This window comes from Oreochromis niloticus, linkage group LG19 (assembly GCF_001858045.2).
Source record: "Oreochromis niloticus isolate F11D_XX linkage group LG19, O_niloticus_UMD_NMBU, whole genome shotgun sequence".
Lineage (NCBI taxonomy): Eukaryota > Metazoa > Chordata > Actinopteri > Cichliformes > Cichlidae > Oreochromis > Oreochromis niloticus.
In genome coordinates, this window is record NC_031983.2 from 21,717,564 (window position 1) to 21,734,487 (window position 16,924).

Sequence of the window (16,924 nt, forward strand, 5' to 3'; positions counted from 1 at the left end):
GTGGTGTTTGAGGTCCCCCTACAGTTTATGTAACAGTAGTGAACACTGCGCTGAGGTTTTTGTTCAGCTCTCTGCTGTGTCTGTATCACTGTGTTGGCTCACAGCACAGAAATACCATCCTTTGTCTTCTGGCTTCAGGTCCTTTACTGTGAACGTCCCATTCTCAACAACAGGCTTATTGGCAGAAAATCTATCTTTTTTGAAAGTTCCATAGTCGTGCTCATCATCTTTTTTCCCAGTTGTTGCAAACACAATTAGTGTCATGGTTTCTCCAGGCAGCTGCCTGAACCAGTACATATAACGATAATTAGCACCCTTTGTATGATTACACTGCATTGTTGCACTTTGACCTTCCCTTTCCCACAGTATGGGTGTCTGTTCAACATCACTTCCATCAGTCAGACCTGTGTGTATAACAGTAATAGTTACAGAGGTGGACATTTAAACTCATGCAGTTGACAGCTTCATAAAGTTTGTTCATTTCCGATTGTTAGAATAATATTGAATTTTACCTTTTATCCAGAGCACAAATACCAAAAAGCTGAGCAGACTGTGTCCAATAATAGTCATGTTCTAAAACTGAGAGTCACATTCATCTACCAGTGTAGTTACACACCTATGAAGAGTTACAGGTAGGTGTGTCACTGCAGTGTGTGACATTCTGTGAAGTCGGTTGGTTGAGTTTGGTGACGTGTGAGTTGCTCAACTTAAGCAAGCGTCTCTTTAAAATTCTGGGGAATCAGGCTTTAACTGACCTGATACAACACATGTGGTCAGTTCTGATCTTGAACAACAATATGATACCACATTCCTTCTTTAAACAAACAGCTATCCAATTTAATTACATTTTTTTCAGGTAAATCAGGAGAAAGTGTCAAAGTTCATTTTCATTGTTTCCTGTGTTGTTTTTTATTTCACGTGTGTTGTTGGAAGACAATTTCTAAAAGTTTACTTATATATCGTGAGGGGCATGTGAGCGTAAAAATCGTACAATTAACACTGAAGATAAGTATACTTTCCTCTTTGTCCAAAACTAATGTTGTGATTTGTGTGTCCATGTATGCTTATTTTTCTGTTCATTCTGACTGTAGCAGTACAAGAAAATTACGCTTCCAGATTGCAGAGAAGTTTTCTCATTGCATACCCTTTGTTACTGCAGATATTGCTTAGTATGACTGTAAATCTGAATAATGAGGATTGAGCGCCCCCTACAGATAATTAAACACACTGATGTCTTCAGTTCATTGTGAAACCATAGTCTGGGTATTTGTGCAGCTCTTTAATCCACCTGCATCACTGTGTTTACTCACAGCACAGAAATACACTCCACTGTCTCCAGGCACCAGCTTCTCCACTGTCAGAGATCCAGTCTCATAACTGTTCTTTGTTGCTGGAAACCTTTCCTTACTGAAGCCACTTTCATAAGTATGCTGGGTTGTTGGAGCTGTGAAAACGATTTGCTTTATTTTCTGTCCTGGCAGCTGTTGATACCAATACATCTGTGTGTAATCAAAATTCTTAGTGTGATTGCAGGTCATTGTGGCAGACTGACCCTCTGACTTCCATAGCAGAGGAGTCTGGGAGACATCACTCCCATCAGTTAGACCTGTAGGTGTGAAAAATCAAATTATGATACAGTGCCTCACAAACACCACGAAATTTTAGCATTAAATTAAAGCTGAAGACACAGGTTATCTAGTCTTCAGCATCACGATGAAACATACCTCCAAACCAGAGCAAAGCTGCAGAGAGTTTGATGAGAGCAGCTGTGAACATTATTGTGTTCTGATAACACTGAGAGACCAGACTCAGTCTTTTTCTGTGTTGGGAGGTGTGGTATGACAGCAGAGATGAGTCACAGGTGGGAGAGTGTTTGCATGTTTTTATCTTGTAACACCAGGTGCTTCACTGTAATAATACTACCTTATGTGTGACTTCATATTTAACAGTGTGGAGCAATATTTTCATCTAATTGATCACTTCTGCTGCAATTCTCTTTGCATTGTTTGATCTTGTTCTGTGATTTTGTTAGTAACTGTGCCAGAAATATGTATGGGAAAGCCATTTATATTTGGGAGTGTTTGTGGTGTTTGAGGTCCCCCTACAGTTTATGTAACAGTTGTGAACACTGAGCTGAGGTTTTTGTTCAGCTCTCTGCTTCATCTGTATCACTGTGTTGGCTCACAGCACAGAAATACAATCCTTTGTCATTTGGCTGCAGGTTCTTCACTGTGAATGTCCCTTTATCAGCAGTTGGCTTGGTGACTGAGAATTTTTCTTTACTGAAATCTCCAAAGTCTTGATCATCATCTTTTTTGCCTCTTGTTGTGAACACAATTAGTTTCATTGTCTCTCCAGGCAGCTGTCTGTACCAGTACATCTGGAAATAGAGATCACCCTTTGTATGGTTGCAGCTCATTGTTGCACTGTCACCCTGATATTTCCACAGTATGGGGGTCTGGGTAACATCACTCCCATCAACGTGACCTATGTGTGTATAACAGTACAGAATGCCATATTGAACTTTGATTGCTCACATCCTTCAGCATCATATCAAAATATGATTAAAGTATATTTATTGCAGCATGACCAGTGCAACTCTATGTAAGTTTAAATGTTGATTTTGTTGCAACTTACCTAATTGCCACGGCAAGAAGACTGCCAATGTGAAGAGAACTTGTTTAATGATGATGACATCCATCTTTTGTTGCACAGAAACTGAGCCACAGTCTCACACAGATTAAATGAAGAGCTGCTGATGGGAGTGTCTCTGCACTCTGAATTGTCAGTGATGCTGATAGCATGGTGGTACAGTGGGTCCCCCTTCAGGACATCCCAGTACATGAGCTTTAATTCTTTTCAGTACCTTTGATTACGATCATGTGAATTATTTTTCAATAGATCAGGCAGTCTAGGATTATTATTGTGTTCTTAGCTAAATAAAATCCAAGACCACAATCTGCCGGTGTGAGTGACAGTAACTGACGTTACTGCAGATATATTTGAGTGCATCAGATTATAGTAAGAATGTGTGTGGTTGTACTTGAGGTTTCCCTACAGTAGAGCAGGTAATGGGAACTTTGCCCAGAGGTTTTTGTTCAGCTCTCTGCTCTGTTTGTATCATTGTGTTTACTCACAGCACAGAAATACCATCCTTGGTCTTTTGGCTCCAGTTTATTCACTGTGAATGTCCCACTCTCAGCAACAGTCTTGCTGGCTGAAAATTTCCCTGTGCTGAAATCTCCATAGTCATGCTCATTATCTGTTTTGCCCGTTGTTGCAAACACAATTAGTGTTAGTTTTTCTCCAGGCAGCTGTCTGAACCAGTACATCCAAAGATAGTCACTACCCTTCGTGTGATTACACTGCATCGTTGCACTTTTACCCTCCCTTTCCCACAGTATGGGTGTCTGCTGGACATCACTTCCATCAGCACCACCTGTGTGTATAGGAGTGAAAGTTAAAGAAGTAAACATTTTAACTCTTGCAGAAGACAGTTTCCCAGAATGTTAGATTTCTAGAATATGCATGATAGTCTTGCACTACTACCTTTAATCCAGAGCACAGATACCACCAAGCTGAGCAGACTGTGTCTGGTGATAGCCATGTTCTAAAACTAAGAGTGTCTTTATTCTGTCAGTGTAGTTACACTGATATGAAGAGTTACAAGCAGGTGTGTCACTGCAGTGTGCCACATTGATCACGTGGGCTAATGTAAAACATGCTTTCTTTCTGTAGGCTGGGTTTGTTGATGTGGCATATATATATATATATATATTTATAGTATGAGCTGAAACTGATTTTTGATTAAACTAATTTTGCCAATAATAAATATATTTTTTATCAATATAAATTAAAACAGTGTAATCTTCTCTGACAGATGCAACAAGTTAATTGTAGTTTTTATGTTTCATTTTAACATTCAGACTAACCAAAAAGAATGTAATTTAAAAGCAAAAATACTCTAATCTGTTTAACAGTAATCTGTTTAATTTGCCATTTGCAGAGGTTTTTGTTCAGCTCTCTGCTGTGTCTCTATTTCGACAGTATGGAGGTCTGTGTGTCATCATTCCCATCAACACAACCTGCGTGTGTATAACAGTGCAGAATTCCATATTGTCAAAACTTCACACAGATTAAATAAAGACTTGCTGGTGAATGTGTCCCTGCACTGTGAATTGTCAGTAACTTTGTCAGTGTGGTGGTATTGTGGGTCCCCCTTCGGTACACCCCAGTATATTTGATCTCATCATGTGATACAATGTTTGGTTATCTAGTTTTTTTTTCCAAATCACAGGCACACATTAGTGCTAAAAGATGTAATAAATAAGACTTACCATCACAATTTAGTAATAATGTAGTAACAGTAGACTAACGATGTGGAAACAAGATGGTAATATTGAAGTCTGCGAAGTTTTTATACATATAAATTGTTCTAATTGAATAAATAAATACAATAAAAGCACATTAACAGGCTTCTGTAAATGCCATTGTAAAAGCTTGAACCATCAGATTCCCCAGCTTTCCTAATAATTTTTTATTATCTTGCATCACTCCAATATACATTAAACAAGAAAAATGAAGACTGTTTAAAACATAAGTTGAGAAAACGCTGACACTTCTGTGAAAGTGGGTGAGAACAGACACTATGGCATTATAGCAGAACAGCTCATTTTATTAGTAGGTAATAGGGATACTGGGGAAATTGTAAGCAAGAGTATAAGTAGCCCTTTTATTATTTCCTTAAAAGGTGTCTTCTGCAGCTCCTTCAAGTACAGTTAGTTTGGGAAGTATTGTAGAATTTTTTTTGAAGATGGCTGCAGGAGTTTGTGGGTAAAACTTGCAATAGATGATTTGATTTTCATACATGCTCTAAATTCAACAACAAACTGCTTCAAAGGCCAATTTGGACATTTAAATTAAGTCATGACAACAGTTTACATGAGCAGAACTCTACTCTTACTTTACTCTTCTTGAAATTGCTGTCAGAGACTTTATGCTTTGACTGCTGTCGTGCAGGTTTATCCAGCAGAGGTCACCCTGAGATCTGTTGAGCTGAATCCTGCAGACTGTACACATGTACAGACTTCACTGATGGGAGGAAGTATAACAGATGTAACTGTTGCAATTTCACCCTCTCCAGCAGAGAGCTGTTCAAATCCTAAATACTGTAATACAACTTCAGTACCCATACAAAATAAATGTGCTGCTTCTAATGTGCTGCTTCTAATGTGTGATAGATTAACTGAATTGAATCGATGATGTCTTCTTCACTATTTTTGCATCTCTGAATACAAAAAATTAGTTTGCACCACAAGGGGTCATGCAGCATAACTAAGATTTCGTTTACAGTGATGTGCAGAAGTCTAAGACCACCCCTCCGTTTGCATTTTTGTTGTCTTGAACAATAGTTCCCAGTTCTATTCTAGTTTGTTGAACATTGGCTGAACTTTGGCTGCTTTTTCTCATTACTTATTTTCAGTCTAGTCCTTGTACCTGTCTTTGTCCTGGTTCAGAGGAATTATTTTGGTTTTCCCCAAAAGGTTAATTCTGTTCATCTGGATGTAGCGTTCTCAGTGGGAGAAACATTTCTTCAGTCGCTTGGATAAAAACAACTGAAAATGCTACATCCAGATGACCAGAATTAACCTTTTTGGGATTTCCTTACCTGGATGATTGAGCCTCCGTCAAGATATTTTTGTTTTTGTTTCTACTTAACACCACTAAACACCTGAGTCTTTCATGCACAAACAGGTACCTAACTCAAGGGATGAATGAAACAAATTTAGATAGTAATAAATGTATAAAGATACAATCAGACTGTTCAAAAGCATAGAATTTCCCCAGTGTGGAAAATCTCTCTCTATATGATTTCTCATTGAAACTGTGTGTTGGAGTCAAAATTGAAAGAACGAAGAACATAGAAAACTACTGTCAGATATTAGTCTGCTTTTCAATACCATCTGGAACACATATTATTGGAAACAGATTCATTTTTCAGCATCAGCAACCCAACAATCCCAAACACGCTGCCACACTTTTTCAGAAAAAATTTTTCCTTCGTATTTTTAGTGCTCTTGCTGCAATGAGGGATGAGAAAGATAATTTTACCCCCATATTAGCTTCTCTTCACTGGCTCAGTGTTAAATCCTGAATTTAATTTGAAATCCTTTTCTTCACATATAAGGTTATGAAAAATCAAGCCCTGTCATATCTTAAAGGGGTCCTAGTTCCATATTGTCCCCAGAGCACTTTGCTAGGCCTTCCCTCCCTAAGGCTGGCTCTGCTCTATGTTTGCATGTTTCAATAAATTTCTGCACCTATTTCCCATTTTCTTAGGAAAATATAAAGAAGGGGGCCTCAAGAGTTTTGCAGAGGACCTGCTTGGAACTGAACATGAGGATGCAACATTTTGTTTGTGTGTTTGCTGAAGTGAGTTGGCGTCTGTTTTTTTTTATTTTTTTATTTCACCTTCAGTTTTATGTAACAAACATTATCCCCTGAGTTACCTCTCTTGGTAAAAGTGTGATAAAAACAATAATAATGCATATTCATAGTGTTCTAGGAAACTTTCTTATTGTCATTTCTTTGGAAGCTAAAAAATATTTGTACACAAACAAAACACACAAAAACAAAAATACCTTGTCAGTGTGAAACTAATACTTTAGATTGCATAGTACTCTCTTTTAATTGAATCTTCAAATACAGTTGATTATTAAGTTATTGTATAGTTTTTGGAATGCATTATCTTTGCTCTGTTATTCTAAAATCATAAATATTTACATTTAAATTCTGAAAGATATGGAAAATTTCAGCCTATAAAGATCAAGGTTTCCCAAAGGAGCTATAATTATCTTGCACGTGTTTGTAGCTCCATATTTCCGTTGCTGCCTCACAGATGTTATTTTCTGTTTATCTGACAGGAGCAACCGCAAACATGTTTTTAAAGGAAGCAAATGAGGAAAGTAGAACACATTCTTCATCTCACTGGGGCACTGACAAGAAAAACAAGATGTAGTGAACGGTTTAGACAAAAGCTATTGTGCAACTGCCTTCACTCAAACACCCTCAGTGGGGGGTTTTTTCATTCCTTAAGCATGCATTAAAAAATGGTTGCCATTTGACAGCAGCACAATTAAATTTACATTTCTTATCTGCTCCAACTAAAAAGATTGAAATAGAAATATCTGTTCCAGATCAGAGTTAAGAGCTGTTGTAGGTGTTGTAATTTTATTGCTTTGGTTAGCAAAGAAATGGAAGTTTTTCCATCTGTTTGCTCATTGATGTGCAGAGTGGGGGGGTCGGTGCAAAGCTGCAGGTGCACACTGTGAGCCGGAGGTTGTGGTAAAGTGAAGGTTGCACCTCCGTCGTTTCTCAGCACAGAGAGCGAGCTGCAGGCTGCTCTGTGACCACATCCTCTCCTCTGCTGTTGCACTTTACTCCTCTGCAGGGTTTCATGCCCTGGTTTGGCTTTTTTGCTTTGACCTTCTTTAGTACACAGATGACTGTTGTTACGGGTACACTCACATTCTTATCGTTTCCTACTGACAGGTTTTTACATAAAGAGAATGTAAAATGTAATACAACTGACTTATATGTGCAAGGTGTAAACAGAAACAATGAAAAACAGCCTACTTTAAAAAGGTCATTATGTATTTAAAATAGCAACGTTTCTCAGAAAATGTACATCACCTTTCAGTTTCTATGTTTATGACCCAAAATGAACCAACTTCTGAAGCTTTTCTGAGCTGAGATGCTTCAGTGTTATGTAGGAAGAAAAGGAACTGACTTCTCTGAAAACAGTCATGATCGGCAAACAGGAAAGAATACATTTTATCTCTGGAAAAAATCTTGTTCAGTGTGAGGTGAGATGTGGGTGCAGAGAGGGGAAAAAGGCACAGTCAAAAGGAAAGAAATGACTGAAAAGATCCTCTCATAAATGTTTATTGATATGAAAATGAAGCATTAAGTGGAAATTGTTCAGCAAGAATACAGCCAGTGTTTCATAAAAACAATAAAACTAAAATAAAATTAGCCAAACTTACTTTCATGCATTAGCTTTAATACTATATGAAGATTTAACTGCTCCTTTTCCTCTCAGCTTAGCAGTTTTATCTGAATGCAAATGGGCTGCAACACACAAAGTTGTGGCAATAAAACCAGCATCTTTTATAATTTTTATTTACAAAAAACATAAATGATCCAAGTCCCAAATCTGTGGTCAGTCCACAGCTCAGCTCTTATTTTTTACGTTTTCCTGGTGAACTCTGTAACACACATAAAGGACAATCTGTGTTAATGCCAAGCAAACAGTTATATTTGTTTTTATTTTTGTTGTTTTTATTTTTTTTTAAGGACAATGTAATGTAATTGGAGTTCATGTCAACAAACCTGCAGCCTCCACACCAAAAATCCAACAAAGGCCCCCATAGAGGCAGCTCTTGAAGATAAAAACGGCGTAGGAGAGTTTGGCTTTATTTGTGATCTTCAAATATTTCTCTGTAAAAGAATAAATAAATAAATAAATATCACACGGGAAATGTTCGGTGTACTTTGTGGAGGCAGTTTTCAGTACAGATTTTGTTTAGACTTTTAGCAGAAAATTCAATTTTAACAGTTTCTTACATACACTGATTTTAATTTTGTGCCTGTGATGATGATTTGAACTGTAATAAAACCACAAAATATGTATTTACCTCTTCCTGTGCCTCTATCTTCTTTATCTAATGGAAGAATAAAATAAATTAGACAAGAAAACATTTATTTCCCATGTCATCAATTATGGATCATTCTGTGCTCCTAAACATACCTTCAACACCCAATATTGTATCATGATGTTTGGTGGTTACGTGTCTAGAGTTGAAACTGACAATGCAGGTAAACTTTTTTCCCTCCGTGAACCAATCTTTAGCAGAAACTCTCAACCTGCTTGTGATTCTATAGGATAGGGGGGTTTCAATGCGCTCTGCAGCTTCATCTGTCGCCACACCATCAGTGACATTTTTCTCGTTCATTTGCCAATACACTTCGACATGGTCAGGGTAGAAACCAGAGGCCACACAGACGAGGGTCTTCTTCCTTTTCTTGTCTTTCTTGTTTTTGCACTCATTGACTGAGGGTGCCAGTACTGTTACATTTGGTGTAATGGGATCTTGCTCTGCAAGAACAAAGACAAAGAAAAATCAAAATGATATACATATGACATAAAATTGCCTTTAGATCTACAAAGAAATCAATCAACATTTATGTACCTGGGAATTCTCTACAACAGTCAGACATAAATGTTAATGCATTGAAAATACAGTAGAACTTTTCAATACTCATTAATGCAGAGGATGAGTTCAGATATTTATTGTTATTGCAGTGATCTTACCAAGAACTGTTAGTTTGGTGCCCTCTCCAAAATAAGCAGGATAATTGCCAGAGCACACTGCTGCCTGGTGTGTTAAAAACTGACTACTACAATCATTCATTTTAAAATTTTGTTCATGATCAGGCCAGGACATATAAAGTCAACTATCACAACTATAACAATCACAATAAGCATTTACATTGCATTTGCATCCACAGTTTAAGTTTTTTTTCTTTCTTTTCATTTCATTTAATCTAGTGCAACTAACAAAATATCATTTTGCAAATGAGACAGTGTTGCCACTTATACATTTTTTTGTGCAAATGCCAAATTTTATAACTTTATGATAACTTACGAGCACGATATTTAATTAAGCATAACAAACTCTTGTGCTCAAACAACTGTTGCATCTCAATTGCCATATTTATCTTTTTTTTATATCTTGTTATATAAATTTTAGACTCCCTTACTCAATACAGCAATCACTGAACAAGACAATAATGCATTTATTTACTCAGCAATAACTTTGCAGATTTAGACTACATGATAATAAAAACATGATTTTTTTTTTTTGTAAATAACATTTTCTTACCCAGTACTGTGAGTTTGGTGCCACTGCCAAAGTAAGCAGGTTCATAGTTGTTCACACTGATAAACTGTTGCGTAAAAAACTGCTCAACCTTTCAGCACTGACAGCTGCAGACCTTATTTTTTGTGCTTTTAAAGATAGATTTAATTTGTGGCAACACACAAATTCAGATAAAATGTATAAATTAACTAAGTAAAATCCCTTTTTGATTATATCATACTACTAAATAATTATCACTTAAAAGATTTTACACAAATACTGTACCAGACTTGTCTTCTTTGCTTTCAAAACAAAAACCTTTTGTTATGTATTTCATGTACTAGGTTTGTATCTTCCAAATAACTTTTATAGTCTTACCTAAAACAGTGAGTTTAGTTCCAGCTCCAAAATAAGCTTCTGACTGGGAACTCACAGTATTTCACAGAGCTGATAAGAACTGAGTGTGAGAACAATATTCTGGGCGCAGAGCCAAACGTTTTACAGGCACAGTACTATTACTGGAGAACACAGATAACACTTTTTTCTACTGGCACAAGAAAACTTCTACATAAATTACTTTTAAACTTTTTGTTCTCTACCATCACATAATATATATATATATATATATATATATATATATATATGAACCATATACCATAAGATACCCCCCAAATGTTGTCATTCAACCAACATATAAACACTATGAGAATAAAGCCCAGCTCATTTCTTACCTAAAACAGTGAGTTTAGTTCCAGCTCCAAAGTAAGCCTCGTTGTAGGAGCACAGAGACTTTGTACTGTGACAAAAACCCTTCCTAGTGCCTCTCTTTAGCTGTGCCACATGGAAATTATTCCAACTGTCACTTTTTTACATGTAAAGACTTTGACTTTAGCTACCTGAGTTTTTGGTGTGATTTTAAATTCAGACACAGCTCAACAAAATCAGTCCTCAACATTATTTAGTGAACTTTAAAATGTTTTCTTACCTAAAACAGTTAATTTTGTTCCTCCACCAAAGTGAGCCTCTGAAGTACCAGAGTCACAGTGCACCTGATCAGTGCTCAAAACAGCTCAACACATGCTGCTTCTGCTTTGCTCCTCAATTCTTTGCTTACTTTTAATGAACTAAATGTTACTTTTCTTTAAATTAAAAATACCACATATGCTGCACTGCTCTTTTTGTCCCAAGTTTTTACAAGTTTAATATAATGCAAAATGTTTGTGTTTGTTTTTTCAGGTAACAGTTATTCTTTAATGGTTAATGGTTTTAATTTGAAACATTTATGAGAATAAATCTGGATTCATCACTTACCAAGAACAGTTAGTTTTGTTCCCTGGCCGAAATAAGCTTCATACTGACACAGCATTTAAACCTCAGAGCAAAAAGCCCTGAGCTCAGATTACAGAGAACTCAAACATATTAAGCATGTTCAAAAAAGACTTCACTCCAGGGATAACTAAAATAACGTTTGGATTCATGTATCCAAGACCTTACTGCAGACAAACATATACTCATATATAGTTTTTGTTTCTTACCTAAAACGGTTAATTTTGTTCCTCCACCAAAGTAAGCCTCTGCACCAGTACCAGAGTCACAGTGAAGTTAATTAGTGCTCAAAACAGCCCAACATGCTGTTTCTACTTTGCATCTTCATTTTTTGGTCTCTTCATAAAAACTTATGAAGTTTCCTTTTACTTTTCTTTAAAGTAAAAATCTACATATGCTGCACTGGTGGGGGGTTTTTCCCCTGTTTTTGTTGTTTTTACAGATTTAAATGCCAAACACCTTACTGCAACACTTTTTTCAGCTTTAACTAATTTTACTTTGACAGGTTTATGAGAATAAATCTTGATTCATCACTTACCAAGAACAGTTAGTTTTGTTCCCTGGCCGAAATAAGCTTCGTTCTGACACAGCATTTAAACCTCAGAGCAAAAAGCCCTGAGCTGAGACTACAGAGAACTCAAATACAGTTTGTTTAATAATGACTCCAGTTGGGAAATTTTAACATGTATTTGGATCAATGTCGCCAAGACTTTACTGCAGACATACATATACTCATGTATAGTTTTTGTTTCTTACCTAAAACGGTTAATTTTGTTCCTCCACCAAAGTAAGCCACTGAACCAGCACCAGAGTCACAGTGAAGTTAATTAGTGCTCAAAACAGCCCAACATGCTGTTTCTACTTTGCATCTTCATTTTTTGGTCTCTTCATAAAAAATAATAGTTTCCTTTTACTTTTCTTTAAATTAAAATGTCTAAATGTGCTAGACTGGTGGAGTTTTTTGTTGTTGTCGTTTTTACAAGTTTAAATGCCAAACAGCTTACTGAAACACTTTTGTCAGCTTTAACTAGTTTAACTATGTTTATGAAAAGAAATTTAGATTTTTCACTTACCAAGAACAGTCAGTTTTGTTCCCTGGCCGAAATAAGCTTCATAATTGGCACAGTGTTTAAGCTTCTGAACAAAAAGCACTGAGCTCAGACTATAACGAGTCCAAGTACAGTAAGTTTGTTACTAAGCTGCTCATGTAAGTAAGTTTTTTATATTAGTTATTCCTCTGGCCCAAATCTTATTACAAACATTATGTATAATTTTTCTTTCTTACCTAAAACAGTTAATTTTGTTCCTCCACCGAAGAAAGCTTCATAACCACCAGAGGCACAGTGAACTTAATCTGTGCTCAAAACATGTCACGATGCTTCTTTCACTTTGCTTCTTTAAGCATTTAAGCTACTATTAAGAAAAGAAATCTGAAGCAACAGCTGCCCTTTAACATGTTTTACTTATTTCTGTTGAATTCATGTGAGAGAAAAGTTTTACTTACCAAGAACAGTCAGTTTTGTTCCCTGACCGAAATAAGCTTCTCTATCAACACAGCGCTTAGGCTTAATGTCAAAAAGCACTCTAAACATCTGAGCTCCTTACATTTCTTTTTGCAGCTTCACCCTTGAACATCTTCATGCTTTTATTTGATTATTTTCATGCTTTACTTACCTAATACAGTCAGTTTGGTTCCTTTTCCAAAGTAAGCTTCGGTGTTTGTCACAGTGCAAAATACTCAGCATGAAACTCTTTTTCTACCACACTTCTCTTTGGGAATAATCTTTGCTCATACTTCTGCCAACACTTCTACTAATCCTCTAAACAAATCAATATTCATCCAACACAGTAGAAAAAGTGAAATATTTACCTAAAACTGTCAGTTTGGTTCCTTTTCCAAAGTAAGCAGGATTGCCAGTGTTCACAGTGCAAAATACTCAGCATGAAACCCTTTTTGTTCCAGAATAACTTTTGACAAACGTCTTTGATAATACTTCTGACAACACTAAGGCTCTAATCAACATTGCATTTATCAAAACACAGAAATAAACTGAAATATTTACCTAAAACTGTCAGTTTGGTTCCTTTGCCAAAGTAAGCTTCGTTAGCATTGTCACGGTGCAAAAATACTCAGCATGAAACTCTTTTTACGCCCGAGGGTTGTCTTTACTTATAATCCTGTCAATACTAAGCCTCTGATGAAAGGTACATTTTTCGGAACAGAGTAGTGAAGTGAAATATTTACCTAATACAGTCAGTTTTGTTCCTTTTCCAAAGTAAGCTTCGCTGCCCTGACACAGTGCAAAAACACTCAGCAAGAAACTGTTTTTGCACCAGAATTATCTCTGAGGATGGTCTTTACTAATAATCCTGTCAGTATTAAACTTCTGAAGAAAGGTACATTCATCAGAACACAGAAATAAAGTGAAATATTTACCTAATACAGTCAGTTTTGTTCCTTTTCCAAAGTAAGCTTCGCTGGTCTGTCACAGTGCAAAAACACTCAGCAAGAAACCAGAATTATCTCTGAGGATTGTCTTTACTAATAATCCTGTCGGTACTAAACTTCTGAATAAAGGTACATTTATCAGAACCCAGAAATAAAGTGAAATATTTACCTAAAACTGTGAGTTTGGTTCCTTTGCCAAAGTAAGCAGGTTGGCCGGTGGTCACAGTGCAAAATACTCAGCATGAAACTCTTTTTGTATCAGAATAATCTTTGACAATAGTCTTTACTAATACTCCTGTCAATGCTAAGGCTCTAAACAAAGTTACAGTTCACAAAACGACGCAGTAAAGTGGAATATTTACCTAAAACTGTCAGTTTGGTTCCTTTGCCAAAGTAAGCAGGATCAGAAGTGGTCACAGTGCAAAATAGTCAGCATGAAACTTTTTAGATCTGACTCATCTTTGAAAATCCTATTTACTATAAGTTTTCTCTATACTAAGGCTCTAATTTAAGTGAGATATAAGAAAACACAGTACTGAAGTGAAATATTTACCTAAAACTGTCAGTTTGGTTCCTTGGCCAAAGTAAGCAGGTTCAGTGTAGGTCACAGTGCAAAATACTCAGCATGAAACTGTTTTTGTATCAGAATCTTCCCTAAGGATAGTCTTCATGGATACCTCTGTTTATACTATGGTTATAGTTAAAGTCATATTTAACAAACACTCTAGTAAAATGAAATATTTACCTAAAACTGTCAGCTTGGTCCCTTTGCCAAAGTAAGCAGGTTGGTTGTTGGTCACAGTGCAAAATACTCAGCATGAAACTCTTTTTGTATCAGAATAATCTTTGACAATAGTCTTTACTAATACTCCTGTCAATGCTAAGGCTCTAAACAACATTACAGTTCACAAAACGCTGCAGTAAAGTGGAATATTTACCTAAAACTGTCAGTTTGGTTCCTTGGCCAAAGTAAGCAGGTTGTGTGTTGGTCACAGTGCAAAATAGTCAGCATGAAACTCTTTTTACACCAGAATAACCTTTAGGTTAGTATTAACGAACATTTATGTTAACACCGAGGCTGTAGCCAAAGTCATATTTGTCAAAAAATGGAAGTAAATTTTTACCTAAAACTGTCAGCTTGGTTCCTTGGCCAAAGTAAGCAGGATCATTGTAGTTCACAGTGTTCTCTGTTCAGCTTAATATTTCTGCTGTTTTTAACAACAAATTTTTCCTTCACTCTCATGCTGACGTTTACACCCTTTTAATTATAATCGACTGAACCGAAGCTTTGAGATATCCAACTTACCTAAAACAGTGAGTTTTGTTCCTTTTCCAAAGTAAGCTTCATTTCCAGAGTCACGCTGATGTCGTCCTCTGCAAAAAGCTTTCAAAACTTTCCAGAAACATCCAGTTTACATGTATTCTAATAATTCAGATGGTCTTTAAAGGCTTAAAACATCGAGGGTGAGCTTCACATTGTCCAAATTTGTTTAGTGTGGCAAGATGACGGGACAGACATCATAATGCTGCTCCTAAGAACAACAAGTTAGAAAAAAAATGTTTTTCCATTAAAATTTCTGCATATAAACAACTTTTCACTACCAAAGTGTTCCTCCATCCCAGACACCTTCAGATTAGTGATTTTTCCGCTCTACCAGCGTTTTAAGTTGCATGTAGCAGTCTTCACAATGCATTTTAATGGGAGGAGGTTTTTGTACGACGGCTCTATGGGATTGTATCACCGTGGCCCCCTGTCCCCACGGTGAAAAAGCATCACACAAAAACCTTGCGTCTTTTTCGTTTTCTCCTCTCTCCTTCCCCCACCCCGCTTCTCCTTATCTCAGCCTCCATCTCTGTCTGCCTGTGAGCGCAGCTGTGCAGGTCGGGCTGACTGACGGATGAACGCGCTCCAACCTGACTGCTGCTATTTCTGTGACAGCTAAGAAAAGAAGCAGGAAGGGAGGGCAGAACAAAACAAAGAGACTTTTTTATTTGTGTTTGTAGTCGCTCAGAGGGAGTGACATCTCTGGTGGTCACAGCTCTTTATCCAATCAGTTATCAGTAAGCAAAATTCACTGAGAGATACAGCAAGACATTCTTTACATTTCTCAGTCCTCAATTTCCAAATGTTTAACTTTCAAATGAATACAGAGCACAACTTCTCTTTATAATACAAACCAAGGTCAAAACTCTACATTTAATTTTCAGTGTGATCCACAGATAGTTATTAGTCTGCAGCTCAGACTCTTTAAAGCCTAAACCATAAAATAATTACCAGAAAATTCTGTACTTTTTAAATGGAGCATTTATTGAACCACTTGACAAATTTGGTTGAATGTGTTAAAATTTTAATTTCCACATATGACTTTTAATTTGTATTTGCTACATCTTGTTTTTTGTTGTTGTTTTTTAATGCTTAAAAATGTATTGTGGAATTTATTTAGGTTCTTTTTGGGAGTAAAATATTCACACTAAAGTCTCAGAAACTCACAAAAACTGAACGTATCAAATATGAATCACTAAACTTTAAGGGCTTAAAGAAGCATTATAGCTTTTTAAAGTTTCCTTAAAGAATAAGTAAACTGCTTCATTAAAAATTATTATTGATATTTTAAGCTCATTCTTCTGGTGGATATGGCTGCAATTTTAAACATATCCCCAGTCTCATTATTTGAATTTCTTTTTCAGGATCTAAAAGTCAACACTAGTCGTAAAGCACTACAGAGAGGTTAGTGTTCTCCTCTTGCTGCTGAACATTAAAGATAATGGACCAAATATTTCCTTCTTAGCTAAAAGAAACTTCCTTCGATCCATTATGTGCGTGAGGACAACTCCATTTCAATCCTACTGGTGCTCTGTGTATGCTGGGTGTGTAGGTAGTCAACAACAATACCATAACAACAGCTTGTACTTCTGCCCCCAAGTGGCAACAGAAATCTATCAAATACAGCTTGGATCTTTTGGATCCTGTTGGTTGTGGGTTGGGAACTCCTTGGAGCTCTTTATTATTGATCAAGTCATTCCTGGGCATTTTTTATGGTGTGATGCATTATTTTGATGGGAGAGACCACTGCTGTCCCGGAGAGCCAGGTGGGTGTCTCAAATGATGTTTAGCTACATGCCAACTGAACAAAACAACCAAAACAGATCCCAACAGACAAAGTTTCCCTCCACTGTAAAAAGAGAAGGCCAAGTTTTTTCACCTCACCTATCAGTGATTATAATGTTT

At 36.6% G+C, this 16,924-nt stretch overlaps 1 protein-coding gene and 4 gene segments (V, D, J or C); all 5 read right to left on the bottom strand.

Moving 5' to 3' along the window:
- Positions 1 to 29: 29 nt before the first annotated feature.
- On the bottom strand, positions 30 to 641 carry LOC112843076 (T cell receptor beta variable 18-like). The segment is given in 2 exon segments: positions 30 to 404; positions 513 to 641. Coding segments are annotated over 2 exon segments (399 nt in total).
- A 584-nt stretch (positions 642 to 1,225) lies between these two features.
- LOC112843074 (T cell receptor beta variable 18-like) lies at positions 1,226 to 1,947 on the bottom strand. The segment is given in 2 exon segments: positions 1,226 to 1,606; positions 1,725 to 1,947. Coding segments are annotated over 2 exon segments (417 nt in total).
- Positions 1,948 to 2,060: 113 nt separating this feature from the next.
- LOC112843075 (T cell receptor beta variable 19-like) lies at positions 2,061 to 2,821 on the bottom strand. The segment is given in 2 exon segments: positions 2,061 to 2,487; positions 2,638 to 2,821. Coding segments are annotated over 2 exon segments (405 nt in total).
- A 94-nt stretch (positions 2,822 to 2,915) lies between these two features.
- LOC112843077 (T cell receptor beta variable 7-2-like) lies at positions 2,916 to 3,644 on the bottom strand. The segment is given in 2 exon segments: positions 2,916 to 3,439; positions 3,550 to 3,644. Coding segments are annotated over 2 exon segments (399 nt in total).
- A 4,284-nt stretch (positions 3,645 to 7,928) lies between these two features.
- The window catches only part of LOC100702154 (immunoglobulin lambda-1 light chain), a 95,331-nt gene continuing 86,335 nt past the window's right edge, over positions 7,929 to 16,924 (bottom strand). The window contains exons 3-7 of one of the 2 annotated variants that reach the window (XM_025900823.1): positions 13,492 to 13,541; positions 8,810 to 9,157; positions 8,697 to 8,723; positions 8,392 to 8,499; positions 7,929 to 8,267 (exon numbers count right to left, since the gene is read on the bottom strand). In XM_025900823.1, coding sequence (XP_025756608.1) covers positions 8,248 to 8,267; positions 8,392 to 8,499; positions 8,697 to 8,723; positions 8,810 to 9,157; positions 13,492 to 13,541 — 553 coding nt within the window. In that variant the 3' untranslated portion in view covers positions 7,929 to 8,247. Of the gene's footprint in view, positions 8,268 to 8,391; positions 8,500 to 8,696; positions 8,724 to 8,809; positions 9,158 to 13,491; positions 13,542 to 14,633; positions 14,686 to 16,924 lie in introns of both variants that reach the window. The other variant, XM_025900822.1, reaches the window with a different exon arrangement.